The 18,984-nt window shown below is 52.4% G+C and overlaps 2 protein-coding genes across 6 annotated transcripts in view; both read right to left on the bottom strand.

Annotated features, from left to right (window-relative positions):
- The window catches only part of PLA2G4F (phospholipase A2 group IVF), a 35,490-nt gene extending 28,450 nt beyond the window's left edge, over positions 1–7,040 (bottom strand). For 3 of the 4 annotated variants that reach the window (XM_021695614.1, XM_021695612.1, XR_002480618.1), the window contains exons 1-11: positions 6,844–7,040; positions 5,768–5,840; positions 5,046–5,182; positions 4,826–4,954; positions 4,358–4,398; positions 4,053–4,095; positions 3,530–3,596; positions 1,463–1,632; positions 1,217–1,330; positions 949–986; positions 583–718 (exon numbers count right to left, since the gene is read on the bottom strand). In XM_021695614.1, the coding sequence (XP_021551289.1) occupies positions 583–718; positions 949–986; positions 1,217–1,330; positions 1,463–1,632; positions 3,530–3,596; positions 4,053–4,095; positions 4,358–4,398; positions 4,826–4,954; positions 5,046–5,182; positions 5,768–5,840; positions 6,844–6,954 (1,059 nt within the window). In that variant the 5' untranslated portion in view covers positions 6,955–7,040. The remainder of the gene's footprint in view (positions 1–582; positions 719–948; positions 987–1,216; positions 1,331–1,462; positions 1,633–3,529; positions 3,597–4,052; positions 4,096–4,357; positions 4,399–4,825; positions 4,955–5,045; positions 5,183–5,767; positions 5,841–6,843) is intronic. The other variant, XM_021695613.1, reaches the window with a different exon arrangement.
- A 1,791-nt stretch (positions 7,041–8,831) lies between these two features.
- Positions 8,832–18,984, bottom strand: part of VPS39 (VPS39 subunit of HOPS complex) — a 48,120-nt gene continuing 37,967 nt past the window's right edge. For both annotated transcript variants that reach the window (XM_021695611.2, XM_044918369.1), the window contains 13 exons: positions 17,538–17,681; positions 16,902–17,043; positions 16,673–16,759; positions 16,268–16,341; positions 15,784–15,882; positions 15,069–15,186; positions 14,436–14,564; positions 13,697–13,799; positions 13,406–13,451; positions 12,373–12,522; positions 12,063–12,197; positions 11,708–11,799; positions 8,832–10,946 (listed from right to left, as the gene is read on the bottom strand). In XM_021695611.2, coding sequence (XP_021551286.1) covers positions 10,871–10,946; positions 11,708–11,799; positions 12,063–12,197; positions 12,373–12,522; positions 13,406–13,451; positions 13,697–13,799; positions 14,436–14,564; positions 15,069–15,186; positions 15,784–15,882; positions 16,268–16,341; positions 16,673–16,759; positions 16,902–17,043; positions 17,538–17,681 — 1,395 coding nt within the window. In that variant the 3' untranslated portion in view covers positions 8,832–10,870. The remainder of the gene's footprint in view (positions 10,947–11,707; positions 11,800–12,062; positions 12,198–12,372; positions 12,523–13,405; positions 13,452–13,696; positions 13,800–14,435; positions 14,565–15,068; positions 15,187–15,783; positions 15,883–16,267; positions 16,342–16,672; positions 16,760–16,901; positions 17,044–17,537; positions 17,682–18,984) is intronic.

Here is an 18,984-nt window from a genome sequence, read left to right on the forward strand (position 1 = left end):
CCCCGCCCCTGCAAATGCCTATGTCGAAGCCCCAGTGTGACTACATTTGTAGAAAGGGCCTATAAGGCCATTATATAGTTATGTAAGGTCACAACAGTGGGACTTTTATCTAATGGTACTGGAGTCCTTGTAAGAAGAGGAAGAGAGAAATTGCCCTTTACCCTCTGTACCTGCTCAGAGGAAGGGCTATGTGAGGACACAGCAAGAAGGTGGCTGTCTGCACATCAGGAAGAGAAGCCTCACCAGAAACCAACCCTGATGGCATCTTAATCTTGAACTTTCAGCCTCCAGGGGAGAAAATAAATGTTTGTTGTCTAAGCCGCCCAGTCTGTGGTGTTCTGTTACGGCAGCCTGAGGGGACTAATACACCTCACTTGGCCAGGGCTGCTCGTCCCTCATTACACACGGGGTCCTGATTCTCCTAATTTTGCCCACGGCTCAGGCTAACAAGCCTGCCCCTTCCCCCTCTGTTCCCTGCCCTTCCTCAAGGCTTCCTGTCACCTCTTGGCCACACAGTCCTCTCAAGGGGAGAGGGTGGATGTGACCCTGGTGACCCTGGGGGCCACCTCCTCCATTTCATACCTGGCTACTGTCAGGAGCCTGGCTCAATCCCAGCATCCGCTGTAGGGCCTTGGACACGATCTGCTTCCTCTTGTCCAGAAACTCCTGTTCCCCGTCACACAGGCCAAAGCCAAGGCGCAGGTCAAGGTCTCCAGAGCTGCCTCAGATGGGGGTGGGGGTGGGGTACTGGGCAACTGTTCACTGGTGGAGAGCCTCGGACCCAGCCCATTTTTCACAGTAGCAGACCCACATCCCGTGGAACCCCTTAGAAAGACCGCACCGGAACCAGACATGCCCTCTACCGCCCAGGCTGAGTCGAGGCAGCAGAAGAACCTCTACCTTCCAGCCTAGCCCAAGAGCCTTCCTCCTGAAGTCAGCCTTCCTCACCTCATTTCTGCCTTCATACTCAGAACCACCTCCTGGTCCTGAAAGAGACAAGAGCCCCATCCCTGAGTGTCCTGAGTGGGATTCTCCCACCTGCAGCCCCTGTTGCTCTGGTGGCTCTGGCCCCGATGTGAGCATCATGACTGAAGTCCAGGCTGGCCTGATCTTGACCCCCTCCCTCTCAGGCCCCTTGACCTTCCTCGCAGGCCCCTCCCCCAGCCCCCTTTTGAGAGCAGGCAGGGGTCCCTCAGGCACCCAGAGAGAGCCTTACCTCCCCCAGGTCCACGAAATGCCTTTCCTCCTGGCCTAAGGCCAAAGAAGAGAGCAGGATGCCCCCGTCACCCAGCTTGCTGGTCTGGGTCTCTAGCTCAGCACTTGGGTCACCCTGCAGAGAAGAAAACACCCTTCATGACCCTTCATGGTGAAGGAAAACGTGCCTCCACGGTGGCCCTGGGACGCCCCTCTCGGCTGGACTGATTCTCTCATCCATGCCTTCCCAGACTATGGGCTCACTCACCTGCAGCACTGTGAGCTTCTCCCCTAGGTCCACATCCAGCCTGGAGCTGATCACTGGATTCACGTGGAAGGTGAAGGTGGCTGGCAGGCCTCCCTCTTTGGGGGGTTGCAGGGGCAAGAACTGTGGCTTCTCGTAGGCCCCAGGCACTGTCAGCTGAATCTGCCTAGAGCCTGGGAAAGAGGGCCCAGGTGAGGGCCTAGGTGAGGGGGTGAGAATGGGGGGGATGGGTGGCACATGATGGTAGCACCCTGAACAGCAACTCCCCTTTCTTTCCCCTTAGAAATGCCAACTCATCGCTCCGCTCACTCTCTGGCTCTGTGCCCCATAGCAAAGACATCATGAAGGACCTTGGGGTCCTTTAACCTGCCCTGGTCAGAACTGGGATCCTAGGGGGGAGTGGGAACCACACAATGCCTAGGGAAGGGGGAAGGGTAGGGAGGGAGAGGGCTCCTTGCCCAGACTTTATGGGGCTGATGATTTTGAGGTTATTATATTAAGTATATAAAATATAATTCTATAATAATTATAATGTTATAATTATCACACATTATTATATTAATTAGCAGTCTTCAACTGATAGTTGCCCCATCTCTTGCCTCCGCTCAAGCTCTGGGCTCACCACTTTGGGGAAGGTTTGTAGCCAGGGAGAAAACAAATAGGCAGCAAGTTGTCCTGTCCTTTATTTCCAAAGTGTACGACCTTGGAGGAAGAGAGGGTGTGCAGAGGAGGTGAGAGGAAGAAGTGGGTGGGTAGAGACTTGGAGAAGCAGGGAGAACCAGCCCAGGCTGGAAGGAGGCGAAGAGGGAGGCCTGTGGGCTCACCCTGTTCCAAGTAGCTTTCTGGGGAGGAGGCAAAACCCCCAAGAGAAATGTGCATGACACTCAGACAGAGGGGACTCCAGACCTTAAACATGACTTGGGAGCAACAGATACCCAGAGAGTCCAGGATGACAGATGCTTCGGGAACAGAGGTCCACATGGAATCTCTCCCCCAACACCCTCTTTGGCACTAAATGAGACCTGGAGACGTGACATGACCCCAGATGGGTGGGGATTAGAGAAAATAAGGAAACAGTGGTTTATGGCTGGAGATTGCTATGTGCTATTCCGAGGCAGAGACAATAGGATCTGTGGTGGAGAGAGCAGACAGGCCCCCAAGTGCCACCGACCTGGGTCTGGTCCTGGCTCTCCCACTTTCAGGCTGTGGGACCTCAAGTGAGTTTCTTGTTTGAGCCACGGTTTCGTAAGTTAAGAGGATAATAGTTGTACTTTACGGGGTTGTTATGAGAATTAAAGATAAAAGATGTGAAATGCTGAGCACAGTGCCTGGCTCACAGTGAGTGCCGGAACGTTCCATGGACTCATCCTGTGGGCTCAGACTCTCAGCGTCAGAGGGGACCTTAGCTGTCCCACAGCTTCTGCTCTGCTCCAGCATCCGGAACCCCCATCCCCATCCTGAGTGGCTGCCCCCTATGGCACACTTCATCAGTGGCCCTAGTCCTTCGCTCCTGGAATTCCCATACTTTGCTGTGTGACTTCAGTTCCTCCCGCTGAGAGGCCAGCTGGATTGCCGGCCCTCCAACTTTAGGGTCAGCCTTGGGATGTGTCTTGGCTAGCAAAATGTCAGTTAGTGGCTGTGATGTGACCAAAGGCTTGAAAACCACCTGCTCATTTTGGCTCGCTCTTCAGACCACGACTGGCCCGCGGGCCACAGAGGTGGATGAGGGACCTATGGCACAAAGCCAGGTCCCTCCTGCCAAGCCCAGCCTAGATCAGCCAAGCATCAGCTGACCATCCGACACGTGAACTAAATAAATGCTCCCTGTTGTCTGCCCCTGAGACTCAGGGTTGCTTTTTGCAGAGCAGTGGTTGGACTGATAAAACTCTATGCTTGAACACTTCCAGGGACAGGAAATGCACTACCTTCAGAGGCAATCCATTCCATCCTTGGTCCGCTTTGAGTGGTGAAACATTTAAGAACTGCCTGCCTTGGACCCACCTTCTAGAAATCAGCAGCCCCCAACCCCCAGGAGAGAAGGCAAGACCCAAGGCCATGGGCCAGACTCACCATACTCTCGATGTGGGGCTGTGCCATCTTCCCCGAGGGTGCCCTGGATTCTCAGACAGGGGTGAGCCTGAGGAAAGCAGAGGCCGCTGGGAGCCAACAGTTCACGGGGCCCTCCCTGCACAGGGCCCAGACCAGGGCGGAAGGAGGGGTATCTGGGGTGGGGCCCACATAACAACTTTGCCAGGGCCTGTGCCTTGTGGGTAGGAGTCTTCTTTAGCAGCACCCCTCCCAGGACTCAGAAGAAGTGGCCCTGGTGGGAAAGGGGAAGGAGGAGAGGGTCTCTGATAGCCATGTCTTCAGCAGTCCCAGCAGCCAGGGGCCCCAGTGCACAGGGGAGGAAGGAGGGCTTCTGAGCTGGCCACTCTGACTTGAAGAAGCTTCTTGCCCTGACCCCTGGAGATGGCTCCCTAGCACATTTCCCCTCTCAGGAGGGTTCGAGTGTCCTTCAGAGGCAAGGGGGCATGGTAGGCTCAATCATGGACTCCCACTCCTGGAGAGCCCCAAGCTTGCCTTCCCTACTCACCACCAGGACCCCATTGGTGATGACTTCAGATGCGGGCACCTGGCTGCAAAAGATGATGGGCTCATGGGACATCTGGCTCCCTTCGAGAGAGCTGTTACTCTAATAATGTGACTAAAGCAGCTGGAAGAGCCTGGGGAGCATGGCCAGGTTTGGGTAGGAGTGGGCCTGTCGCCAACACTCAAATGGGTGTCTGGACTAGGACCTTCCCTCTCAGGCCAGGCCAGGGCAGAACCTGGTGACTGACAGCTGGAGCTGTCCATGATTCTTGGCGTAAAGGAGAGGGCATGGGCACCACCTGGACTCACCTCTTCTCGAGAACAAATTCCACCTGCAGCTCCTGTAAGTCCTACATGAATGAAGCAAGGAAGAGTTCATTTTCAAAGAGCTCGGAAAGCATCAGAGACCATCCCTGCCCCCTACCCTGCTCAGCTCCAGGGACTAGAAGAGGTGACTGTTGTCGTGGCTTCTCATGGGCACAAGAGGGGGAGCACCTTCATGAGGAACTTCATGCATTCAAGACTGTCTGCCAGGCCCTGTTCCTGACACTGAGAGTTTGGTGGTGGCCAAGCCAGACAAAGTGCTCTGCCCTCAAGGAGCTCACATTTTGGCTCCACTCAGGGAAGAAATATTTGAGGGGAAACCTTTGTAGGGTCAGTGGTGTAGGATAGAGGAGGGTCTGTCTTGGAGGCCTGGCCTGTGCTGACCTCAGTGCCCTGTGCCAGACTTCCTCTCCTTGAGTTCAGTTCATTGCTGGCACAGGTGGGGTGGCTCACCTGGTGGTTGAGTAGGAAGGTGTGTCTGTAGGGTTGGCCAGGCTTGAGGCTCCTCAGGTCAAACAGTAGCAGGGAGAGCTGGTCACTGTCCAAGATATCCTTATCATAGAGGGTGAGCTCCAGAACATTCTGGGAATGGCAGGTGAGAGATGGGAGCCTGAGGCAGGGCAGGGCAGACAGCCCTCTCCCTCCACTGCCCGGGCCCTTTGCTGGCCCTCACTTTCACAGCACCGTGGATCTGGTAGTGGAAGGTCTCGTTCCACTTGGGGTCACTGCAGTTGGCCACCATCCTTGTCCGGGTGGGGCTGGAGGACGCAGTGGGCAGGCACAGCTGCACGTAGCAATCGGCTTTGGACACTGCAGGTGGGATGGGGGAGGGGTTTTCATCGTCTAGCTCTTATTGTTGGAAAGGTTCCCCAGAGAAGGCTGGGGCAGGAGGGGAAGGAGCTGAGGGAGGGACAAGGAGATGTGGGGAGAGCCAATGTCCTTAACTCCATCTGGACTGGTTACACCTCCCTTTCAAATGAATCCTGTAGTGGCCAGTTGAAAAGACCACATGGCCGCACAGACCGTTGAGTAATCCCCTGAAAGGACCTGATTCGGGGAATGACGTCCCCTTCCATGGTGACCATTGGTGTGGAAAGCGGCTGGAGAACAGATGCTGATTTCTGGCAACAGCGGGCCTCAGCTCAGTCAGGATGGTACTGCCCCACTTGCTAGACTCAAGGAGGAGTCCGAGGTCTGCACAGGCCCCCCCTCCAGCCCCTGCCTGCCTGCCCCGGAGCTCCCTCACTGGGGAGGAGTCCCTCCACAGTCAGCACTACCCCTCTGCTCCACACCAAACACACACACACACACACAACTTCAAGCCAGTTCCTGCTGAACTCTGGGGAGGCCCCAGGGAAAGGAAGGGGAGAAAGGGTGGAAATGGGGGTCACTCACGCAGATCTGTGCCCTGGATATTTCTGGCCCTCAGCACCTTCACCTGGAGGTCATAGTATGGGTGGGTTTCCTGCTGAAACAATAGAACTCTGGAACTCAGTTCTGGGAAGCTGGGTGGGGGGCCTGATCTCCCCCCTGTGGTGGTGCCCAGCTCAGGCTTCCCTCGTCCCCTCACATAGCAGCAGCCTGGCCCAGGGTCACTGAAGTCGCTCTGCCTGGGACCTGAGAGGCCTTGGGGCACTGGGACACTCGGAGTTCAGCATGTCGGTGATGAGCCTGGACTTTGGAGTCAAGTCATGCTGGGTTCAAATCTAAGCTCCACCATGGACTAGCTGAATGGCCTTGGGCAAATTACTTGATTTCCCCATGCCTCATTTTCCCCATCTATAAACAGCGGTTTACAATCCCATAGGGTTGTGGTGATTTTTAAATGAGAAGTTCTATAAAGTGGCTGGTATTAGTGCTTCATATACGTAGCCATTGTTACTAATTACGGTTGTGATGCACCACAAATGGGCAGCTCCCCTCACCTCTGTGCTGCTAAGAGCTTGGGAGCCTAAGTGAGAGCTGGAGGAATGCACCCAGGAGATTAAAGATCAGAAGAGAAAGCCGTGATCGACCCCACCCGCCAGCTCACTGACGAAGGCCACACCCCCAGGAGGCCGCAGGTGAAGGGAAACCAGGTGTCACCCAGCTTGTTCTGGTCCGATGAGTCCCTAAGGAGACATCTTGGGCCCAAGAGAGGTAACAACAGACTGCACTCTCCTGGGAGTGAGGCCATCCCCTCAAAAGCCCAGCAAGCACCTTCCTCCTTACCCCCTGGGGCACTCTACGGCCAAGCTGGGGCATTCTGGGCAAAGCCAACAGCTGCAAGTATCATGGGGGCGGGGAGGGGGATTATTTCCAAAAGCCAAGGTCTTGGCCAACCTCTTTAATTTAAGCTCCACCAGGTTGGCTAGAGCAAATTGGTCCCAGCCCAGATCAGAACCCAATCCCAGGCTGGCCTGTCTTCACAGGGCCCTGTGCTCCCAAGGCTCCTGCAGTCCACACTTCCCAGGGAAGACCAGGTACTTTACCCGCCATTGCCTCCACTGAGGTCCCCTCTTCTCTCTCTTATGCAGCAGCACTGCCCCCAGGAGGGGCAGCCCCTTGCCTGCCAGCCACCTTGGCCAGAGCACCCAGTGCATGGCCAGGCAGCACGGTTCTCGGCTGGAAGCCTGCTTTCCAGAGCCACCCTGCTCTCCTCTGGCTCCACTCACTGCTAGCTCAGGTCTGACAGGAAATGTTGAGGGTGGAGCTGGCCACTCCTGAGGACTCAGGGTTGGGTGGCCTGCTGGGGCTGGAGGTGGGGTTTGATGTGCTCCAGGAAGTGACTGGAGTCCAATTCCCTTACGCAGGAGACACTTCAGTCCCTCTCCAAGAGGATGAGGAACTGGTATTCTGGTTCCCAAAACACGGCCCCTGGTTATCATCGGGCTGCTTATGGAAAAATAGATACCTGAGCCTCACCGCCTAGATGATTTGATCTCGTGGGTGTGGGTAGAACCCAGGTGTTCCTATTTCCAACAAGCCTTCTAGAAAATGCTGACACAGCAGGTGCTGGGGATGGAAGGCAGGAAGTGCTGCACCAGCCTTGTCTCCTCCAGCTAGAAAAAAGTCCTAAAACCGTCTGCCCTTCAAGTCCCACCTTGCCCACAGCTCTTAAGCAGAAACATGGAAATCTTTGGACCCAAATGTGTTTCCCATCTCTTGTGACATCCCTCATTTATTCATCAAACACTGACAGTCTGCTGTGTACCAGACTTACACTAGGCCTTGCAACCAAAGGTGAGGAGGATCCATCCGTATCCTGAGGAAATTCACGGCATCCTGATGGCTATGTGGCTTTTGCCCGAGGCCCTCTTCCTGGATCGGTGGATATACCTGGATGGTCCAGGTAAACAGGTAGGGATATCATCAGGTGGTATCAGTACCAGTACGGACAGCTAAAAAGCAGGCCTGCCTATCCTTAAGCTCCTGGAGATAAGGCTTTAAAGAGTCCTCTTTTGATCATCGTAAGCCTTAGGCTACAGATGGTACGTGACCATCTGTGGACCACAGCCGTCTGGATGACAGAGAAAGGCAGTTTCCTGAAGAAAGGATCTCTGCGGCAGTGACCTGTTGGGAGATAATTTCTGTTTGTTAACTGAAATTTAGTCATCTCCACTTTCCTCCCCCAGGCCTGAGGTGGAGATTGAAGAAAAACAACATCCAAAAAAGAGGTAATTCAACTCCAAAATGAACCCTGTAGTCGTTTAGACCAGAACCTCCTAGAAAAGAAGGGGATGACTGCCATTGGCCAGGCCCCAAGGGGAGGGCCCATTTCTGCTTAATTTGGAACACAGAGCCAAGACCTGTGCTGGGGTCTCAGAGATTGCCAGAGTACCCCCCTGCTGGTGGTTTCTAGGCACAGTGTGTGGAAGATCCACCTCAGGGGGCCCCGAGTGGGGGCATGGAGTTAGCTGGGGCACACAGAGCAGTCTGGCGTCCCATGCTCTGGGCTGATGACACCCTCTCCTGGTAGTCACATGCCCTGTACCTCAATAAATAGAGAACTCAGGATGACCACAGATGGCTAAAGATGGGGACACAGGACCAAACTGCCTTTTTGGAGCTGGACCAACCTTTCTCAAACATCCTCGGGCCCTTCAATCCCACCAATTCCACACCTTTCATGACTCTCCCAGTCATTAGGAGCTGCAGGAAGAGGCATGAGGCCCTACTATGTGAAGTGCAGGGGGAAAACAATCGGGATTAGCTAGAGTTCCAGTGTGTCCAACAGAACTTGGTGAGGCTGGAAACGTTCTACACGCACACTGTCCAACCATCAGCCGCCAGCCACACTAGCTGTGCTGGATGGCACAGATTGACAGACAGGACAGAAGTGTCATACTGACTTTTTTTCTTTATCGTTAATTGGCTTATTCTCAATTCTTAGCTAAATCATTATCTCCTGTTATTTCCATCAAACTTCACAGGAAAGGCGGGGGGAGAAGAGACTCACATAGGCTGGTTTCTTGCTTTCTGATGTTTATTATGAGAGATCCTCATGAGTCATTACAGAGCTTTCATCTCTAGCCTTCCCCATACCTCCAGAGAGGGCAAAGAGAGCCTAGGGAAGGAAGAATGGAGTCTGGGAAAACTGGGTCGTGTATGTATTCCAGAAGGAAGAAAACACACGTTCTTTATTCTATTGCTTCAAACAGATGTGCCACACAGGTTGTGGGAATGGAAGATACAAACACAGCAAGCCGGGAAGACAGGGTTCGCGGGGCGGGGCGGGTTTCTGCTGCACAGAGGGCTGGCCTGATGACTTCACTGCTGCTCCCAGGGGAAGCTCCTTCGAGCTGGTGCAAACAGGTCCAAGGGCAGCATGGCTCCTCGTGGGTTGGTATGGCCAAGTGGGACACAGCTCTTCCGAAGCGCTGCTCTGCCTTCCAGACCTGAGCAGAGTCCCTGTCTGTGTGTGATGCTGAGGGCATGCACTCTGTACTTCCGAACCCTCCGTGGGCAGTGTGCCTGGGAGGCGCCTAGTCTACAACACCCACAAGGCGGCCTACGACACAGACCCCACATGGCGCGGTGCTATGGTTTACAAAGAACCAAGACCTGTCAAGGCCAGGCTACTCAAACACTGTCAGGGCCGGGCACCATCGCCCACCCTTCCCACCATTAAAAACACAGCAGCATCAAGACTGAGTCTGCAAGACCCCAGGGAGGACAGGATGCAGGGCCGCTCTCCCCGTAGGTCTGTGGCCTGCTGTGCTAGACACTCCTCCTGTGTGCCTCCAGTGCCCTGGGCGGGGGGGTGTCTCCCTGCCCCCTACAAGTGCTCCGGGGATCTGGCCGCTGAGTTCCTTCATAAACCCGTGTGCGGCTGCCGCGGCCACCTCCCGCGCGCTTTTGGCTGTCCCCGGGCACCTCACAAGCATGCCTGACCTCCCATCCCCGTCAGCTCCTGATCTGATCGGTCGTGTAACAGAGACCCCCCTACCTACAACAGGCCGGCGCAGTCCTCCAACCCCTGCACAACAAAGCTGGAGAAGGACGGCCAGGCCAACCATGAGGTAAGCGGACGACACTGGCTGCAAAGAGAAAGGTGCCAAAGCACAAAGCACTCGGCTCACAGAGACCAAGCAAACCTGTCCTGGGCGGCTGGTGGGTGACCCAGGAGCGGGTGCCTCCGCAGATGTCTGCCTAAGAGGTCATATGCCCAGTGCAGGCCATCCTGAGAACCACTGTCACACTTGGCCCCGGGGGAGGGAGGACGACGCTCCCCTAAGCTTCTAGGCACAGAGCTCTCAGTCCAAAGAGGACCTATTTACAACATACCTGACAATCAGTTGTCAGTGTACCCTGGAAACTGAGACTTCCTCTTGCTTCTCATTTTACCTTAAGTATTAGTTATCCCCGGTGTGGGGAAAACGGGAGACAAAGCATGGGGGGAAGCAGTGAGGGGAGAGATAAAGGAAGAAAATCAATAGTGAGGACGAAACGGGAGACTGAAACAGGACATGATGAGCGGGCAGAACCCGGGGGACAGGGGCCCTGGCGACTACAGAGAAATGGCTGTCATCACCTGGAGAGCCAGGGCCGGCTCGCATGGCAAGAGGAGCTCTAGGAAGGCTCTCCTCCCAGGCTCCAGGCCACCGCGCAGGGGGCTCCACACCAAGTCCTGCACGTGTCTTAAAAGAAAACTCTGCATAAACAATCTCAGGGTTACAGACACTTGAGACACTTTCCTTGTTCAGGTGATTGGTGTGCAAAGGCAGGACAATGGCCTTCCCCACCTCCTCCCGTCCAAGCAGGTAGTAAATTCTCCGAAATTGCCTGCAACACAATAGTATATAAGGTATAGCTAATCTCTTTTTTCTATCAAAAAGCTGGTAACACCAGACCGCAAGTCTGATAAACTCAGAGATGTTCCAGGGCTCAAGGTAGCCAGGAGTGTCCAAATGGGGAGACATCTGGTGGTGGGAGCAGCCTCCCATTCCTAAGGCCGGTGCTCCTTCCCTTCTCTGGGATAGCCGACTGTCCATGAGAAGAGTCCCTGGCATGCTGGGCTCAGGTGTCAGCCGGGTTGACCTCTTTGGAACAGAAGTAGTGCACGACCACTCCATTGGGGTATCTTGCAAATGCACTGTAGAGAAGGAAAACGGCTCAGGAGAGAAGACCACTTCCTAGAAAAGGTGCCTTACCCAGGTGCCATCCCAGAAGTGACCCACCCTAACCACAAGGAACGGCCCGCCCCTAGGGTCTTCTGGATTTACACAGCCACCATGTCTGTCAAATAACCAAACAGAGCATGAGTTCCGTGAAGTTTGAAGGCATGGGAATATTTCTTATTAAGTCATCAATGTGAAATACAGGGCAGATGGAGCAGATGGTTCTGCTCATCAGAACAAGTTTTTAGGCTAATTCTAACAACATCTTTCTAAAGAAAAGGATTCTTCTACTCACGTAAGAAAAAGGACAAAGCACCCTGCTTTGCAGGCAAGGGGATAGACTAGAGCATATGCTTTAAACAGAATGATGCTGGCTCAGGATTTTACTCAAGTCATGAGGTAGCAGATGGAAAGATCTTTTTCCTCCTTCACTGGCACACCCTAAAAGAGAAGAACTTTCTCCCACATACAACTCCTACACACCCACTGGCTACATCACAACGTCTAGCTGCCTGCCAGAAAGGAAGGGCTCTACAGGCACGCCACACACTGCAAGTCTTTAAATCCTCAAAGCTAAGCCGCAGCAGACAACACGGACTGCTCTCTGGAAGCCCAAGAAGTAACAGTGGCCGAGACAGTCAGCAGCCATGCTTTCCCCTTCAGCTAAAGGGCAGAAATCCATCCTGGGCATGACCCACATCACAGCTGAGGCTGCATAGCCGTCGAGGAGGCTCACCTGTTCCCAATCTTCTTCTTACACACCATGCAGACCTTCTCCTCCGTGATGATGCATTTCACCTGCTGGTGTAAAATCCGCTCTTCCTGGACCTGCGAGAGGACAGCAACTGGGATGGAAGCCTCAGAGTCCGGCACACAGAACCGAAGGCAGAGGCTGGAGCTGTCTCACCCCCCCAGCCCCCCCAGATGCCTCTAATGGAAACCCTTGCAACCAACTGTCAAGTTGGTTATGACATCAGTTTGAGCTACAGTGTTCAAGGAACACAAAGCTCTGCTTTTGTCTATGGGGAATATGTGGTTAACTGTCTCATGCTAAAAATACAACCCCATCCTAGAGTTTGGAAGGTTCATACCCTCAGAAATTCTGCATGGAGAAGGTTCTTGAGCACTTGATTGAACCGTTTTTTTTGTGCATTTTCTTCCAAGACCTTTTCCAGAAAGATGCGTATATCGTTAATCTGAGTGTTTGCCGGTAGAAGGTTGATGGCCTAGGGACAGGAACAGAGATGGGAACAGGGTGAGACAGAACGGGAGTGAGCCTGAGGAAAAGTCTGAAGGCACACAGCTCTCTCGAACCCCAGTCCCTTTCTCTGTCCCCTCCTCTCACTCCTCTCATTCAGTGCACCCCTAAGTGCCTCCCATCTCCCCAGAAGAGCTCCTGACCTTGGTGGTGTCCAGCTTGCTATGGTGCAGCTCAAGGACCTGCAGGGCGGCCTGGAGGTTGGCTTGTGGCTCCAGCAGTTCCAGCTTGATTGGTCCCAGGCAGTGAACACTGGGGGGCGACAGGTACATCCGGAGCAGGGACAGATACACCTGTCTCATACAAGTCACATACGTCAGGCTGGCAGTAAGCCTCCCAGAACCCCTCAGCATTACCACACCTAAAAATAAGAGGGGTTGGTCTCTAGTAAGAGCTGCCCTGGAGCACATAAAATTCATCATTTTTCACATTTTAAAAGATTTTGGTAAAGTCAGCCAACTGAAGATGTTAAAAATTAAGGACTGTTTTTCCTGAGAGAAAAAAAATCAAATGCATTGTGTTTGTTAAGCATTATACTGTCGACAAAATGCTAACACTGCAAAATGACTCAAAAAGATCCCTCCCAGGAATCTGGATTTGACGCTGTGACCCCGTCACATTCTGGCAAATGAGGATTAACCTGAGCTGAAACACCATCTTTCCTACTGGTACTAGTAACACAGGGTTTCTCAACCTTAGCACTCAACATTCTGGGCTGGCTAATTCTTTGTTGAGGCTATCCTGTGCACTGTTTAGCAGCAACTCTGGCCTCTACCACCTAGATTCCAGTTACCCCGACACCCCCAGGCATGACAGTCAAAAGTGTCCAGACACAGACAAATCCATGTGCATTCTAGACAGAGCACATAAGTGCACCTCACTGCAACCATTAGATGCTCCTCCTCAACAGGCTGACCATAGAACTTATACAAGCTGGGACTCTTTTAAGTAAAGGGGCAGGGGTGCTACTAATCATCACAAGGATGACAATAAGCCAGAACCATCCCAAGCAAACAGGATGTACGGTCACCCTGTCTCTCCTCAATACACATGTGCAAAATCAGTGATCTCAGCAACTCCTACCAGTGTCACCTGTGGCCGCCCCAAGGGGGTGAGGAGTGCTGCGAGGGACAGTGAAAAGCACACATGTTCCCTGGGGCCAGTGTCACTACTTACGTCTTTGCTGCCATCTCTGTTTTGGTCGTAATGCTTGTGGCAGTACCTGCAAGGGAAAAAGTGGTGAGACTAGGCCAGAGCAGCCATGTCGAGAGAGAGGTCATCAATTCTGCCTGCGGGAACAGCCTCATGAGGGATCCGCAATTGGGGGCCAGCACGGGAGGCAGAGTGGAGGGGAGGCAGCTTTCTGAACCTCTCCCGCTTCTCCTCTGCCTCTCCTCTCTCTGAGGGGCCTGCTGTCGGACTCGTTGGGCGGACTCGTTGGGCGGTGCGGTGGCAGGGTGAACGTACTCCTCGGCCATCTTTGTGTCCTTCAGGATGTGCACGTAGATGAAGAGCGCTTGCTCGTGCTTCCCCATGCGGCCCAGCAGCAGTGCGCGCTCTTCTAAGAGGCCTGCAAGGAGGAAGGAGTGTGAGTAACCCTCACCATCACTGTGTGAGCACAGGCCAGGGGCTAAGCTGTTACACAACTGGGTGAAACTATTTGTATTACTTGGGACTTTTTCAAGGAGAAAATTGCTAAAATTTTAAAAAGGGCGAAGGGAGCTATTTTAGAAAGTACTTTATCCCATCTTTTTTGTGATCACTTCTAAACTGGGAAAGAACGCTCATCCAACAACCAAGTGCATAATAAGTGCCCACAATGTGCCAAGCACTCCAGCTAAGGAAACACTTGGGCTCTGCTCCCCCGGAGTTTATACATCAGACAAACGTGTGTCTTTTTCAGACAAATTATGCCAGATTACAAATATTGCTAAATAATGAACTTGCCCAAGAACATGTACTGATGCAATAAACAGGTTTCAACCTGGCCATCAACTGCCAGGTGGTTCACACCCAAAAGAGACTCCTCTCAGTCACGGTACAAAAGCGAATCTTCAGATGGGATAGAACAGCAGCCCTGGCCTGAAACACGGGGCTTTTTCCAGCCCCAACTTTTGGGAAGAGTAGGGAACTGGGGAAAAGAGAAGGATGAGTTTTTGCATTACTTTCCGCTGAAGTGGCTTCTGGCCATGAGCCAGACACTCACCATCAAAAGGAAAGTCACAGATTAGCCGGCCTGGATCATAGTAGCCAGAAATTTCCAAGAACATAAGGAGCTTCCGTCGGTATTCTCCCAGATCACCCTCTTCCTCTCCAGCAGGAACTGGAGTTTTGCCTTCAAAGGAAGCCAAGCTCAAAATGAAACGATGCTGTGGGGCAGCAATGTGGGGTCATCAAGAAAAACGAAGGGGATGGGGTTCAATGATATCACCACAATGATCAGAAAGGGCCTCCACAGTGGGTTCCAGTTGGATTTTTCTTAGTTTACGGTCTCTACACGACCCCAAAACATCAGCTTGAGAAACAAAGGAAATCAAGCTACACAGACAAGCGCTCTTGTAAGCAAACCTGTTTCTTATCAGCACAGCTGTCGTCTTGCAGACAAATCTGTTCCTTCCCCCTCCCATATGGGCGATGCTCAGCAATGCCCAGATCCAGACAAGAGCTCTTGAGTCTCCCATGCTGGCTCACTTAGCTGCCCTGGCTCCTCTGAGGAACTTCCCACCCCCCTGGGCCCACAGAGAAGAGTAAGGTCTGCTTCCCTGTGCCACATGGCACCCTCGGGTCCCAGGTCACCTCTAAGGCCCAGGGCCACCTGGCTTTCTATTAGAACTGGTACCTGCAGGGAAGGACAGGAGATACTCCTTCATCAGACCTTGCACCTTCTCACAGTACAGCTGGATCAGGCAGTTGTGGAACCGAGAGCCTGTCTCCTCCCAAACGTGGATGACATGTTCCTGAGGCAAGACATGGGTCTACCTGGTACCCTCTACGCTGTGGCCCAGCTCTGTCACCCCATCTCCCTCACATTTTTAAGGCCTAACAGGTCCCATCGAGATTGTCTCCTAAAATAGCTCTTCTAAAACCACCAGGAAATTTTGGAATACAACCCAGCAACATCAAGGGTTATTTTCTTGATTTGCAATCTAAGCTCATTCATTAATTTTGTCCCATAATCCTCTAAACTCTCGCATCAGCCCACGTAGTTACGGTTACATAGTTGCATTCCGGTACTTAAAACCAATTTGGTTGTCCTGTGGTCACGGATGAATCTGAATGGCCATACAAATGTGGCTTTGAGATGTTTTTCTTGAACATCATTCTCTTTTATCCCTCTGTACTTTACCTCGATTTAGAAGGCATTCATCAAAGGTAACATTTCCAGCTTGACTACCAAGATCTTTCTTCAGAGGAGGCAGAAATAATCTTCTTTCTTACATTTCTACCAATCCCCAAGTGACACAAACCCCACTCTGAATTGCCGGATAACTGCCCCATGTGGCCCTGGATCCCACATTTAAAGGTTTTTAGTTCAGACCAAAAAAAGATCTTACCAGATAAGGAATAGCCAGACCCTTAAAATTCTCCACCAAGAAGCCAAGCACTCGGTCACGTGGCAGAGACTCCACCTCCGGGAGGTCTTCGGTAAAGATCTATGGGAACAAACCCGAGTTCCAGCAGCAGAACCATCTGACTGCAGTGCTGCCAACCACACACCTGCACACACACACACACACACACACACGTGCACGCGCACGCACACACACACAGTGGAGGGTCAAGTGGACTGCTGAAGGGGGAAGGGTCTACCAGATGGCACCTGAGCTCATGTGACAGACTAGGTCACGGGTGCCGGTCTCCTGATGTCTGCACAAGGCTCTCTCCACCACATTATTACACTGTTGTCTCCTCTTTCCCGGACTACTCCTCTGAACACCAGAGAAACTGCATGAATCCTACCCCCACCACCCCACTGTCCTTAGTCGAATCAGAACCCAGCATGGGACTAGATAAATCCAAGAGACCCCTGTGACCTACCTTCAGGCCATCCTCTGGGAAGTCTCGCAGCACCCACACCGAGTAGGAAAAAATCAAATGCAGGTTTTCTGTGCCTGAGAGGGAAAAGATTCGTCGACAGGTGAAGCCCACCCTGGCCACAGGACTGAGAAGGCAGGTGCCCAGGTTGCCCCCGAATTTACTTTCCAGGGAAGATAGTTCTGTCCAAGCACCAGTCACTTAGGGCTGCTTGGCCCTACGGGGCTGGCTACATGCCAAAGGGCTGTCACAGTTCCACCATGGGGGTACTCTTACCCCAACTGGAGAAAAAAAGTTGGGTGACCACAAGGGAGGTAGGGGACTGACCCGCCGGAATCAGAAATGGACGGAGATCAAGTCCATTTGAACACAATCTTTCCCCACTTCCCTTTCAAAAGTTGGACTTACCCAAATGCTGCAGATACTGCACTGTCCTCTCGTGGCCTTTCAGAGGCGAGTTGGCCTTCTTGGACTGGTCCACCAGCACCTGCAGAGCTGGCCATGAAGCGCCCCCCAAAAAAGGTCATTAGCCCCTTCCAGGAGGCACATGCCCACGGGAGTTATCGTACTTCAGTGGGTTTCCCCTCTCCCCAGACAAGAGACCCTCCCAGATTCGAGAAGCCCCTGCTCCGGCCACCTTTCTCATGGAGCCCCTTCTTCTCGTAGAGGATGATCAGCTCGCTGTACTTGTGCGCCTTCTTCAGCACGTGCTCGCTCTCCTCGATGTGGCAGTGGTTGTTCTCCAGGCGCAGCAGAGGGGCCACCAGGGCCACATTTGTCTGTGGAGGAAGCAGGACTTCCGTGGCAGCCGCGTCGTGAAGGCGCACCCCCACCCCGTCCCCCTCCTAGCCCAGGCCTGCTTCAGGCCAAAAGGAACTGAGGTTCTGAAAAGAACCCAAGCCAGAGAAGGCCAACCGGCCTTTATCAGGACTACAGGGAGTGGCTTTCACAGCATTATGCTCTTTCACACAGCAGGTTTTCATGTGCCGGAGGGGAGTGGGGGGCAGGCGGGGATACATTCAGGAAACACTGTCCTTGTTTGCCCTGTAGCACCAACCCCAGTCTTACCAGAGAAGACCAGCCCACTGCAAATTCTGGGGCAGTATCTTGCCTTATCCTCCTAATTCTCAGAAGCTCAGAGGTGTCAGGTCAAGGCTAGGTGGTACCCATCATCAAAGATTTCATTCTTACTGATGGCAGTTACCCCAAAGTAGCCCTTTCCCAGCTTCAGGGGACCGGGGAATTGTGGGTACCAAGTGCTTGGAGAACTCACATGGAGGTAGCACTTGAGCAGGGTGGTGTCAATGATTTGCAACAGCTTCTTCTTGGATTTGATGGTGGGAGTGCCTTCCATAAGCGGGGAGGTGCTAGACTGGTGATCAGAGTCATTCAGCTTCTTCACCAACTGGCTTCGTTTCTGCCAAGGCCGGGAAATGTGGGGTTAAGGCCAGGACTAAATCATCCTTATCACCTGAGCTACCAGGTAATTCCAAATACCGCCAACACAGCTCACACCTATCCACCCTGATCTCACATTAGCATATAATCTTTATCGGGGATCAAAAGAGATGAATGCCAAATTGCCACAGATCCAGTTTATGGGTACAGATCCAGTAACAATTATTTATCGGGTAGTTACCACACACCAGGCACCATGCCAAGAACTTTATGTCATCCTATTTTAAACCTACAACAAATGCAGACATTATTATCATCCCTGCTTTACAAGTAAAGAAGCCAAGGCACAGATAATTAGATCTCTCACAAGCAGCTGAGGCAAGTTTCAAATTAGGATCTAATTCCAAAGCCCATGTTCTTTTATTTAAAAAAAAATCAACTCTCTTGAGGTGTAACATATAATAAAATGTACCCTTTTAAAGTATGAAATCCATTTTGACACATATGTACATGCATATAACCACGACCCCAATCAAGGAACAGAACATTTTCTATCACCCCAGAAAGTTCCCTTGGGCTCTTCTCAAAGAGTCCCACCCACCTCTGACACCACGGATCTGATTTCGATCACTAGAGATTAGTTTTTACCTATTCTAGAACTTCACATAAATACAATCATCCAGGTTGCACTACACTGTGTCTGGCAATGCCCTTGGTCTTATACGCTCCACCATCTCTCTGGCATACCAGTATCAGTGTCAGCTAACCCACACATCCCAAATGTCAGTGAAGTCCAGGGAAAAACGTGTGCTCGGAGTCCTAAAGCAAAGACACTGGCAACAGAGGGTTTTCTTCAATACCACAGGCTTAGGAGACATTCTGCCCCAGGAACCTTCTTCACTTGACAAGCCACATGAGCTGTGCAGGGTGCAGACAGACGCATGTCTGGGTACCCCTGGAGCCCAATGTCAAGGAAGCGCCGAGGCTACGCATGCCTGACCAGACCTGTGGGACCTTCACTAACCCAGAAGCAGGCGGCAGGTAGCCGGCTTACAATTTCCCGGCAGTCTTTCTCAGTGCCTGCCCAGGGGACCCCTCACAGAGGTCTTCACAACACCTATGGGGAAAAAAATTTACTCGGACTCTGGGTGAGTGCCCAGAAAATAAATAATAGCCCTTTGTGACAGAAGTTTGTGGTGAACAGTCTTTAATGGAGACATTAACTTTAGTGTTCCCTTGAAAATTTCACTTATCTCTCCATAACAGTAAACTGGAAAAAAAACAAATCTAAATACTCCCTCTTAAAAAAAACCCATGTTATA

The sequence above is a fragment of the Neomonachus schauinslandi genome, chromosome 9 (genome assembly GCF_002201575.2).
Source record: "Neomonachus schauinslandi chromosome 9, ASM220157v2, whole genome shotgun sequence".
Lineage (NCBI taxonomy): Eukaryota > Metazoa > Chordata > Mammalia > Carnivora > Phocidae > Neomonachus > Neomonachus schauinslandi.